This window comes from Xenopus laevis, chromosome 8S (genome assembly GCF_017654675.1).
Source record: "Xenopus laevis strain J_2021 chromosome 8S, Xenopus_laevis_v10.1, whole genome shotgun sequence".
In the NCBI taxonomy this organism is placed as follows: Eukaryota; Metazoa; Chordata; class Amphibia; order Anura; family Pipidae; genus Xenopus; species Xenopus laevis.
The window spans coordinates 37,981,245-37,994,007 of NC_054386.1; the positions used below are offsets into that span (position 1 = coordinate 37,981,245).

At 44.2% G+C, this 12,763-nt stretch overlaps 1 protein-coding gene across 3 annotated transcripts in view; it reads right to left on the bottom strand.

The window, feature by feature from the left end:
* Positions 1-69: 69 nt before the first annotated feature.
* Positions 70-12,763, bottom strand: part of hcfc1.S (host cell factor C1 S homeolog) — a 35,770-nt gene continuing 23,076 nt past the window's right edge. The window contains exons 18-26 of one of the 3 annotated variants that reach the window (XM_041574279.1): positions 11,528-11,751; positions 10,925-11,369; positions 10,132-10,527; positions 9,931-10,040; positions 9,716-9,850; positions 7,443-7,628; positions 3,264-3,561; positions 3,111-3,174; positions 70-2,681 (exon numbers count right to left, since the gene is read on the bottom strand). In XM_041574279.1, the coding sequence (XP_041430213.1) occupies positions 2,642-2,681; positions 3,111-3,174; positions 3,264-3,561; positions 7,443-7,628; positions 9,716-9,850; positions 9,931-10,040; positions 10,132-10,527; positions 10,925-11,369; positions 11,528-11,751 (1,898 nt within the window). In that variant the 3' untranslated portion in view covers positions 70-2,641. 3 annotated transcript variants of the gene reach the window in all.

Consider the following 12,763-nt stretch of genomic DNA (forward strand, 5'->3'; position numbering starts at 1 on the left):
CTTCCAATCAGCTGCCAGCAGAGATTCCAGGCAAAGCTGTAACTGCTTTGTTTTTTTTTTGTTTTTTTGGGGGGGGGGGGGTACGGGGACAGGCCACTACTAAAGGACAAACTCTCTTGTACGCTGTTCGTAACGCTTAATTCTTCCTTTTCCTGTACTACTAATTTATTTCACCTCCGACTTCAAGGCTGCCTTCCCTACCAACATAAGAGCCAGAACTCGCAATACGACTCAAGACAATCTCCGTCCTGGGAGCAGTTACTTAAAAACTGACAATTCATAGAATTATCAGATACCTTCTCAGAACATTGCAGCTACCCCCATCCCTATAATCAAGCCATTGATCAAACGTGGATGCAAGGGCAGGTTTAAACCCCTGACAGTCCTATATCAGGCATAAAAACAAAACTGAAAACACACGAGGACTAGGAAAAACAACTCCCCCTTTTGACTACGAGGAGGGAGGGGGGGAAGGGAGGTCAGGACTTCATTTCTAGCGCACACTTTTACAAAAAAAAGCCAAAATACCACAGTGGCAAAATGTTGTGCCATGTACGCAGAAGTTTTGGAACCTGCTAGAGATAAAAAGAAAAGGCGGGAAAAAAAAAATATATATATATATATATATATGTACACACATTTAACCAGCTCAACATGAGGAAGAGTCTGATAAAAGTTACTGAAATAATGTAAATCCTAAATGATCTTTTTGTGGTTTCCTTTTTTCTTTGTAGAAAAAAAAAAAACAAAAAACCCAAAATCATGCTTTTAGCTACGGCTGTTTTTTTTTTTTTTTTTTTTTTAAATTTTCTTATAAACCATGTTTTTATTTTGTTACAAAAAGAAAAAAAAATCCCACACCCATTTAAAGAAGCCTGTTTAACAACAGCTCCAACGGTGCGCATATATATTTATATATGTATATATACTTTACTTATGTATATGAATTTGCCAATTTAGACTGCCTTCCCTCCAAGTACTGGGGGGGTTACTGACTTTCTGGTGAAGAGGAGGGAAGAAACAATTGGCAAGCCCCGGGGGGGGGGGGGGGATGGGATTCGAAATTTATAAATTTGATGGTTCCCTCGGAAAAAAAGGCATGAGGAAGAAAAAAAAAAAAAACTGAACAGTGCAGGGGCGGGAATTATCTCTCACCTTGATGTATTATAGCTTTGGAAACAGGACTGTCCCCTGACAAACCATGTCGTAATGTTTTTTTTTTCCCTACAGAAAGCACAATAAAAGGAAAAGACAGGTGTTGGTCTGGGTCAACTAAGCTTATATAAAAGGAGGGGGACAACGATATTTAAAGCGTACAATGCAGAACTTTGTACAAAATTTGTTGCTTTTCTTTGCCAGATAAGACATCCTTGGCTATGTTGGCAAAAAAAAAAAGCCAATAAAGGTGATGCCATCAATAAGGAAAACTCTCAGCCTGCAATACTGGTTTCAGCAACTACCCATGAACCTAATGTGATCAATAAGCTTTAAATGGGTGGCGATCAGAGGGGTATTACTGACTGCCATCCTAAACTGGGGGGAAAAAAAAATTATATAGACTCCACACATTGGAAATGGTTATACAAATTGAAAACTTCATTCAAACAAACAATGTTTCAATATATATATATATATATATATAGATATTAAAAAAATGTGAAATATTGTTGGTGGAGAAGAAGTTTCCTGGTAACGTCTGGCAAGATGTGAACAAGTTTCCAGAGCACCCTGTGCACAAAAAAGGGCAAAGAATTTATGCACGTGAAGCTCACTCCTCATTTGTCTTGAGAACGTCAAGTCAATCAAATGTTTGTTGGTGAAGCGTTTATACACATGCGGCACCCATCGCAGAAACAGAAGAGAGGAGTACGGATCATAACCAGATGTGCCGCATTAGTTGTGCAGCATGGCTCTGTCCATTTAAAAAGTAGCACAGGTAATAAGATCCTTCCAGGACTACAGTTCAAATTTACTCACCCCTACTCAAAGTCCACTCATGTCCTTAAAAAAAACCATTACACCTCTAAACACCAGGATGGCTGTGATGTAAGTCCAAGTGCTTCGGTTGCGGATAAATCAAGCAAGTTCCCAAAATTGATGCTCCCATTTACTTGTACAAAGAAAACAGTGCGGACCAATCAGGAAGGCTTGTGGAAAAATCCCCATGTTTGAATATTCAATAGTGAAAAAAGGTGGGTTTTTGGAACGGTTTGCTTGTCCAGGTGACAAACTCCTATTCATTTACATTACAAGTGTCCTCTATGCCTCTAGCCCATGGAAGGGCAAGGTGGTTGGTGAGAGAAAAAAACCAAAACAAAACAAAACCTGAAAACACTGATACTGAGAAAATGCGATAAATTGAAGTTCATTTCAACCTCTCAAAAAAGGGAGAAAAGTAAAAATGTGCTTTTGCTGCTATTCCCACAATTGGTTTACAAATTAATCATAAAAAAAAAAAATAAAGAGGAGGGGAGGCAGAGCAATAAAACCAGGCCTTACTACCAACCCAAAGAGCCAGTGTAGAACAAGCAATATATATATATATTTTTTTTAAAAAACGATGGGGTTTAGCAATTGAGGAACAGCAAGGAGCAATTTGTTGGAGGGTCTTTAACAGGATGGACAGCTGCTATGATTTTGATCAGGCGTGATCAGACTTTGCTTTCTTTGGAGCCGTTTTCCTGAGAAACCAAAAATAAGTTAAAAATCAGTACAGAACTCAAGCCATGGCAGACATTTTCTAGTTATAGTCCAGCTAAACACAATGGGGGTCATTTATGAACACTGGGCAAGTTTGCTCATGGGCAGTAACCCATGGCAACCAATCAAATTGCTGCATTCATGGTTTTACTTGCAGCTGGCTTCAAAAAGCTAAACACGGATAGGTTGCTATAGGTAACTGCCCATGGGCAAATTTGCCCAGTTTTGATAAATGAGCCCCAGTGTTATTGAATTTCTAAATCATACTTAGAACTTTTCTGTAACATAGTCTTGTTCGAAGGCCAGGTTCCATAAAATCAGATTTTTTTTCCTGAAAAACAGAAATGAGTCCGTTCCAATGCCCTCACCTCAGCTAGAAACCTATAGAATGTTCGCAGTGAAATACTTACATATCAGGGGAGGATACGGGCCGCTTATTGGCAGGCTTCCCAGCTGATCCATCCTTGTTAGATTCTACAAACAGAATTTAAACAAATATCATGAAAACCCATTTGGGGAAGGTTTAGATAGGACAAAAAACATTTATTGAATGGATCACTCACCCTGCAGCCACCTGACTTGGGTGGCAGGTCCATAGCCCTTTTCATTTCGAGCAGCAATGCGAAAGATTATGGCAGGTTTTGTGGTGTAATCTATATGAGCATTGGAAAGACTGGAGGACTGCACCAAACAAGAAGGGTTAGGGCCACAGTACACCCTCATGAAAGCCAGCTGAGCTGGTGTTGACTTCTGTTCTCCACTGGCTTGGCTGCTCTGGATGGCCAGATAAACGGAGTACTCTATGATTTTGCCTGAGGTCACAGAGGGAGGCTCCCAGGTAAGGTGAGCTCCATCAGGGCTCTGGAAATAAAAGAGATAAATAAGGACCATGCAGAGGATAATTACACACATTAAAACATCACTTTAGACATTTTTAAAAAGTTGATAAGATGCAGTTGGGGGCACAGAGGTGCTGCAAAAAGTGCATGACTTAAATAAGGAGATTTTTAGTATAAGTTACAGTTAAATCTCTCTCTCTAGGCACTCGGGGGAATGGGAGGAAAAATGCATGTGAGCCGGAAACTGCCATGAAAGTGTCATGACGTTGATGCCTGCTGCCTGTGGATCTCTGCTCTTTTTGGCATCTTTCTGTTGTATTGAGATGCCATCAGATCGACTTGTCACCACCTGTGAACTACGATGAGTTCCCATTCTCCCGGATCCAGATGATGCCGGCTTAGGTAATCGGCCTCCCAGTTGTGGATGCCTGGAATGTACACGAGCCTCCACCCAGGCTGCGGGCTCCCCCTTGGTGATTTATATACCTTGGTGATTTATATACGCGACTGCGGTCACATTGTCAGTCTGAACCCGCACTCAAAAGGTCCTCCCAATGGCACAGTGTGAAATAGATTGCTCGAAGCTGCAGAACGTGAGACCATCTTCCCTGAGCGGACCTTTGCACAAACCTTGCTCCCCATCCGGTCAGGCTGGCGTCGGAACTTTCCACCGAGTCTCTCCCCACCACCAGCCCCTGGCTAGATGAAGAGTGTCACCTGATCCAGTGCCGCCTTCTGCCAGTTTTGTAAAGTGCACAGTTGGAGAGGACGTAGATGGAACTGTGCAAAGGGTGCTGCCTCCATGGTCACCATGTACCAGGATATCGTCTAGGTACAGTATGATAGATATACCCTGAAGGCGCAGGATCGCTGTCATGATATCCGTAAATGCTCACGGAGCTGAATAGAGGCCAAAGGGGAGGGCCACAAACTGGTAGTGCCGTTGGAGAAAGGCAAATTGCAGGAATCTGTGTTGCCGTGGCCAGACAGGTATATGTAAGTATGTGTCCTGGATGTCCAAACACGCAAGGAATTCTACCTGTTTAGAAATCTTATAACTGATTGGATAGTATCCATGCGGAAACAGACAGTATTTGACGAACTTGTTCAGACCTTTTAGGTCCAAAACTGGGTGGAAAGCGCCGTCCTTCTTGGGCACTATGAATAAATTTGAGTAGAAGCCCTGGAAGAGCTGGTCCTCTGACCCCAGAATGTAGTAGTCCTGAGACAACCTGGAAGAATGCTCCTCTCTTTGGATTTCTTGGGGGAACCCTTGAGAGAAAGAAACGCTGTGAAGGGCAGGATAGAAATTCGAGTTTGAACCCCGCCGACACCAGTTCGTGAACCCAAGCATCTGACAACGAATCATACCACACCTCCCGGAACGAACGCAGATGTCCCCCCCATACCACCTGTTTCAGTCCAGGAGGGTTTGAGTCTGCCTTTGAGTCGGGAAGAGGAGGGAGGAGAAGATCCTTTTGACGATCTGAATCTCCCACGACTCTGTCCTGTATTGAGGCGGGACTTGCGCTGGGGCAACAACGTGCTTTTACCCCCAGTAGATTGTGATGATATCTTCACCAGCACGTCACAAAACGGACACTTGCCCTTGAAGACCAAGGAGGTCAGAGGTTTCTTGGAGCCGAGGTCAGCCAGAGTGCTCTGCTCACTGCCAATGCTGCGGCAGACAGACATTCTGGCGGAAGCCAGCAAGGAATCAAGAAGAGCATCTCCCATGAAGGCATTGGCGTCCACAATCTGGGTGGCCAACGAAGATAAATTTGCCCGAGTCTAATTATCTATGAGGCCATCCAGCAGTTCCTGAGTCCAGTCGGGCATAACCCTGCTGACCCATGCCACCGTGATGACCGGTCTGAAAGTGGAGCCTGTAGATGTGAAAATGGATCGGAAGAATCCTTCCAGGCGCTTATCTGTGGGATCCCTGAAGGCTGCTGCGTCTGGGAAAGGGAGGGCTGTATTCTTAGACAGTCACGATTACTGGAGAGTCAACCGCTGGGAGGGGGGGCACTTCACTTTTCTAGGGGTTCCTTAGAAAAGGTATAGGAGCCTACGAGAAGGCTGGAACTGGACAACCCCATTCCTGTTGGATAACATCCCCCAATTGTTTGCGAAAGTGAAATTCATTGCTCTGCTTACGTGGCGCTTAAATGGAGCCTTGGCCGCCGAGCCAGATGGCTCATCCAACTGTAGGGAATCTTAAATGGACCTGATAATCCCATCTATATCAGGGGCACCTGCCTGTCGGGATCAGGAATACTCTCAGATGAGGCTGAAAAAGTCTCTCCCTCACTGAGCTCAGAATCACCGACTCTGCAGTCGATGTTGACAGAAGAACCTCTCTCTTGCATGGTGCCTTCCTGTGTTAGGTCTGAGGCTGAGCAGATAATTGAGAGACAAACTTATCCAACGATAAGCTTGCAATTCCCTGCAAGTTAGCCAAGGATTGGGACAGCTGTAGCGCCCAAGGCCAAGGGTTATTACCCATGGTGTAGGTTTGGGATACTGTAGCCCCGTAGAGCAGCCAGAGGCTATTTGAGCAGAAGAATTATCCCAGCGCAAGGCTGCACAAATGGGATCTCCCTGACCATTGATGAATTTTGTGCTGCATGAAACGCAGGCCAAGTATGACACGGAGGCAGTGGCCATCACCTTTCCTCCCCTGGGAAACATGTCCCCCTTTTGCAGCTTTGGCCCCTGGACGTAGAAGTTCCTGCTGCACAAAGCCTATGCCCACCACCGACATGAAGGGAGAGAGAAGAGCAGCCACCCAGTCTGGTGAAAACAGGAAATACGCTGTCCTGAAGAGAGGAGCAGCCGAGAGGAGTCCCCCTTCCCAGCGCAGGAAGAAGGGCAAGAGTGAAGCTCATCAATCCAAAACCCCACCCCCAGAAGTTACACCAGAGTGAGTCGTATGGGGTCGGCTGGAACAGTCACCAGGACCGGAAGTCGACGTCAGTCCTGGGTCCCCCTGCTCTCTCCCGATAACGCTAGAATCTTTCTCTCTGGACCGGTGCATAGAAGGGCACAGAGTCAGTGTGCGGTGTGTTCTTTCTGGGCTCTGCGGTGATGAGGAAAGGCCAGTTGCAGGGATAGGCAAGGGAAGTCCGCACAAGGAGGGCATGCATACATTCCCTGGTAAGCCTACTCAACAAGAGGGGTCCCCCGCGATGTATGGCGATGGGGGACATTGCAGCTCCCCCTCATAAGCCTTTCAGGCTGGCCAACAAAGTTCCTACCGTGCCGGCAGGCTTTAGGAGTGTTGGGTCAGCATGAATCAAGTCTTATGGAACCCAGACAATGTATCCAGTGAAGGAGGTTTACAATGGAGTACAGGACTGTCCCTGACTCGTCTCACCCCAAGCGTCAGTGCTATTTGCCGACCGTAGAATCCTCTCGTGGGGCCTCCAAGCAGGAGGGATATAGAAGAGGGAGAAGGAGGAGTCCAGCTTTTGCTACACGTGTCCTGCCTCCTGGAGGGAGGAGCTTAACCATGTGGTTCCTTTGTCCCGCCAAGGCCGTAAGAGAAATTAGTGAATACAGAGAAGGCAGAATGTGTGCCAGCACTCAACACTTTTATGCCACTCTTTATTCCTATGCTATTCTGGACAATTTCATCAGGAGCCAATAAAGACTCACAGCTGTCAAACACATTATACTGAGCTAATAAAAATTGTACAACCTCTCCCTATACCGAAACAGTAAATCCCAGTGAAACAAACAAGATAACAGTAAAGATATGCTACTTGAATTTCTTATCCAGGTACTACAGAACCCAGGAAAGCCATAACAAATGAGGTATGCTTCAACACATCCCGGCAAATGTAAAAATGCATGGTGTGCAAGAAGTCCATTCAGACCACACAGGTTAACATTTATCCTTACCTTGCTGATCTTTATGGCACATGGTGCGCCAGGGAAACCAGGCAAACAAGTTTTAAAAGCTGATATTTCACTGTAGGGTCCACGACCACAAGCATTTACACCAGCAACCCGGAATTTGTAAGCTGTGCCAGGCTGCAGCTCTTGCTTCTTCAACTGGCTGTAATCCGGCAGAACAACAGAGTCATCCTGTAGAACCAAATATATGAAAGCATTTAGGGGTTGCCCAAAAAAATGTATGTTTTAAGAAAGTTACTGAATTATTAAACAGCTTCAATCACTAATGTTAACAAACCCAAAGCAACAGAAACATGAAACTGAATGCAAATGGTTTGCAGGAAATCATCCAGTATAAAAGAACCCTGAGGAAAAGCCACAAAAAAAAAAAAAAAAAAAAAAAAAAAAAAAAGGTTCATGTTCGTGTTGGAAGGCTGTATTATAAAAAATAAACATGTAGTAATAGAAAGTTAGTGAATCTTTTTGCAAGAATGTCTGGGCAGATCTGTGGACTTAAATCCTTTCTCAACACTTCGCATCAACACAATTGCCCCTAACATGTTCTGTGCATCACTCTTTACCTCTTCTTCATTAACACACAGACGCTGCTTTGCCAGTTTGCTCTTTCCAGCTGCCCTCTAATTACCATTCACTGCCGTCAGCAAAGAGTCCTTAGTAATGCATTGAAGAAACCACTACCATTTTTATTTGCTCAGGTCCTCTTCAGACTCTCAGTTGCTCCTTACACAGAATCCTGCCAGTTGGGATGAATAACCATTCTATGACCACACTTTTCAGCTGAATAAATACAGGATGGCAGTGACTTATTTTTATACCCCCCAGCCTCTTTCAAACGCCACAAACAGCTGTGTATGGTATAACGTATTATAATCTACAGTCTGGTCATTTCCCTAAGGGACCAGACTGTAAATTATATCCCTATAAACGGCGCATTCTGACGTCAGAACGCGCCGTTTATTTGAGTCAGCACTTCCGCCACGCTGCTCAGTACTTCCGTCTCCCTGCAGCTTTACCTCCGCTCTTGCCTCCCTCCCATCTGACTGCCAGGATTAAATGTTACTTACGCAGCACGGAACACTCCTCCTTTCCTGGGAGGCAAAACTCTAAGCCACAGGGAGCTGTACTGTCAGACGTGACGTCTAAGGAGGCGGAGTTTTGACCTTATATGGGCGCCTATTCCCTCCCCCTCCTGTTAGGAGCAGCGCCGCTTGTTTAGTGCTGAGTGACTGCCGCAGCCTGACACAGTGCTCAGGCTAAGAGCAGAAAGGCTTGTGCTCCAAAAGAAAATAATTGAGGGAATGATCAGCGCAGAGGTTGTTCCTGGGCACATTTGGGATAGGCTGGGATTGAGGGGATCTCGCAGAATAGATGGAAGTGAACAAAACTCAGCCCTCTATCCCCTAGGAATGGAACCTTTGTCACTCCTCAAGAAACTGGCCCTCATTGCTTCGGTCTCAGTCATGTCTCACTCCCCCCCCCCCCCAGCACATCCACGTCTGCTCTCCATTTCCTCTTCCCATTATCTCTCTCGCACCCCGTCTCAAGTTTCGCTACCTGCCTCTCCACTTTCACTCTGTCTAGGCCCCCTCTTCGATCTCCCTTCCCCTCACATGGTCTCTCTCTGTTCTTGCCTCCCCTCTTTTCCACCGACCCTCAAAGTTTTTGCATAACTTCTCTCTCTCTCTCTCCGTCTCTCTCTCTCTCAACCCTTGTTCCCCCTCCCACCTTCAATCTCCCTCCTTCCCTGGCCTTTCTCCTATGATGTTACCCATGGCAGGCAAGAAGGCAAGGTGAGAAAAAACTAAGAATTCAACTACAGGTACTGTAGAACAGCAAGTGGGACAGAAACAAAACAATCTTTTTGTAGTTCATAAAGCAAAGCCAGACATCTTTAGGAATCACGACACTGCACCTATAAATTATAAATTATAGCAGGGGGTACATTATGCATTATAATCTACAAAGAAATTAGAAGTCACCTCTGAGTTATGTGACCTGTATAAAAGCACTCGGCCTTCGGCCTCGTGTTTTTATATGGTCACATAACTCCTCGGTAACACAATATCTTTATAAATTACAGTAGGGGGTACATTATCCACTATATAATCAGTCCCGTAAACATGGGATACATGTAGAGAATACGTAAAAAATGACCAGACAACTGGGACAATATGATCTATTAAAACGGGCATTTAGAAACTTATGTAACTGAGCAGGTTTAGTATATAATGACCATTTTTTCCATTCACTGTACTCACATCATTAACAGAGTCATCAGCAGGCAGATAATAATGTGTCACCATCATATTAGTGGCTTTTATTACTCCCACATCAAACCACTGATTCTCTTTTTTCACTGGAGCCTTAGCCTGTTGTGGTGGGGAATCCTGTTTCTGTAAAAATAAAGAGAAGCATGACATCAGGGCAGGAATTTAAAAGGGCTTGTGGGATGCACATTACTCTGAAAACCTACCGATTCAATTCCGTTCGCAACCTCTGTTAGAGCAGCTGCAGCCTGCAGTTTGGCAGGACTGGCAATCACAACAGGTTGAGGAGCTGTGAAAGTATTGGATACAGTCAAATCTAAAATAGCAAGAGGGGAAAAAAACCCAGTTAACGAACAGTTTAAAAATATTTTCTATTAATGGTTGGTAAAACCACATGTTTTACTTACTGTCAGTGGCTGTAGTTGGCAAAAGTGCCACTGCGTTGGTCACAGCACTAGTTAGTTCACTGAGCCCATTGCTTTCACTGGCAGGATCATTAAGACTATCAGCTGGTGCGAGGGCCTCTGTAGGCACGTGGTGCAATTGCTGTAAATGTTGCAGCTGCTGCTGGTGAAGCTGTTGCTGTTGTTGCAACTGCTGCTGTTGCAGTTGCTGAAGCTGCTGCTGTTGGAGCTGATGTTGTTGAATCTGCTGTTGCTCCTGGAGTTGTTGCTGCTGCACCAAGGCTGCTAGCTCTTGCTGTGTAAGGACAATGGGAATGGTTGTTGTAGGCCCTTCAGTCGTCAGGTGACGCAGCTCAGCATGAGCCACGTCAGAGGTATCCATAGGTTCCCCAGATGCAGCTTGGAAACCCATAGAAAGAATAACAAAAATCATGTTGCAGGTCGCTGATATTAAGGTTATGTAAAAGAGATGAGGCTTACCAGGACAGAAAGCTTAAATATTCTATGACCATATAGTACATCTATAAATAACATCTGTATTGATCTCATGCAAGCATTTTATGAAGGAATGAAGGGGTTTTTAAGGGAAGATTGCTTAAAAGTGTCTATAGACAAAAGTAGAAGCAAAAGTAGAAACAGCTCCATTAAACGTGCATGCACAGTTGCTTGGGTGGGCTTATGTCTTCTGGTGAAATATGTATACATATGTATTCAGGCCTGCATATCCAAAGTGCTTCTCTTCTCTAGAAAGAAAACCATATTTTGGAGTTGTTGCCTACTTTCCATTAAAACTCACCCATCACTGCCTGCTGGGCTGCCTGTAGCACAGCTTGGATGGCCAATGCCTGGGCTTCCTCTGTTGCTGCGGCTTGAGCTGCTGCCTCTGCTGCAGCAGTTACAGCAAGTTCTTCGGGTGTCAGTCCTGTCACCATCAGCGTGGTTGTCTGCCCTTCTGCCATAAGTTCTTGAGGAAGAGACAGCTGTTCTACTGCATGTTGTTCAGCAGCCACTGCAGCATTCTGACTGGATTCTGCTTCAATAGCTGCATGCAGCTCTGCTGCATTGTGTTCTGGCACTGCACTATCCATTGGCTGCTGAAGTGCTTCTGCCTCAGATTGTACGTCCTTAGATGGCTGAAGAATATCGGAGGAAAGTGGAGCTTTTGACTGCTCCGGGCACGAAACTGCTTCAGATCCTTGCACAGCAACGTCAGAGGATGGTTCAGTAATAGAAGAGATGTTCTGTAAAGTAATAAGTATATATTATATATATGAGCATCACAGGAGAAACCCACACTCATAGGACTTAGATATACTGACTTGATATCAATAAAGGTTTGTTTCTGCCAAGATTTACAAAAGTTCTTTCTGCAGAAAACGTATAAGCAGGTGCTTCTTACCGGCACAGACGGTCCAGGAAGTTGCCTGGACTGTGTTACAGTTGTTACTGCTCTGGAGACAGCTGGCACTGTAGAGTGTACTGGAGAGGAGGATGCGGTAGCAGCTACAGCCACTATAGTAACAGGGGAGGATGAGGACCCAGTACTGATGTTGCTGCTTTGGATAGATTCATCAGCCTGCTCAGACTGTTGTTCTTCTTCTTCCCCACTGGCAGGTGGCTGATCTATATTAAAGTAAAAAGATTGATTGAGGGAACAAACATTTGACTGTATATCATTTTACCATCACATGAGCATTGGACAAAACAGTTGAGTGAGCTGTAGCACCTTTAAGGATGTTTACAGTAATAACTCTCTGCATAGAATAATAAACATGGTGTCAAATAGACCAACCCTCAGATTTTTGATTATTGCCCAGTACCAAATATAAATTATTCAAGGATGGCCCTTCTACCGCCTACATCTCTGTCCCGTACACTTTGCCGAAATAAACTGTGCGAAGAACAAACAAAGCAGACATTTAAAGGGATGCTATCTTGCTATGTTAAATATTCTCAGAATTATAGCAAAGTGACTTATGAGCATGCATTCATTTATCCGTATGTCATTTATGGTAAATTCAGAAGGGGGGTGTTAGTTTAGGCTTCAACCCAAGAAGACCATAAGTCTAATGTCTGTGAAGGCAGTAACAAGTCAAGTCAACTGGAAAATTCTGTATTTTATAGTTATCCGACTAGCTCTCCCAGATCTGAATTGAGTAATCCATTTGTATGACTAACAAAATGTCTTCTAGAGAAAAAGCGCAGCAAGTTCTAGTTGATTTGTCAGGAAGCCTAACAAATCTCATGAACGCAGATATTAAGCTACTGTAATATGATCACTACAGAGGGAAAAAAACCCTCCACAAGTAAATAGAACAACATTAAGAGAGGTTTGGTTTAGATGTAGCTTATTAACAATATTGAATACTCTGCAAATTTGTAAAGGTATTAAAAGATTGCAAGCAAAAAAAAATATATAAAAGTACTGGAGACATTTAGATTTTAAAGGGGATGTAAAGGCAAAAAAATAAAATACAATTTTTACTTTCTTTAATGAAAATGAAACCTATCTCCAATATACTTTAAGTAAAAAATGTGTACTGTTTTTATAAGTAGACAAAGGATAGCGATGTGGTAATGGCAAAACTCATCCCATGCATGCCAACTCCTGCTGGACCGCAGCTCTCGCGATGTG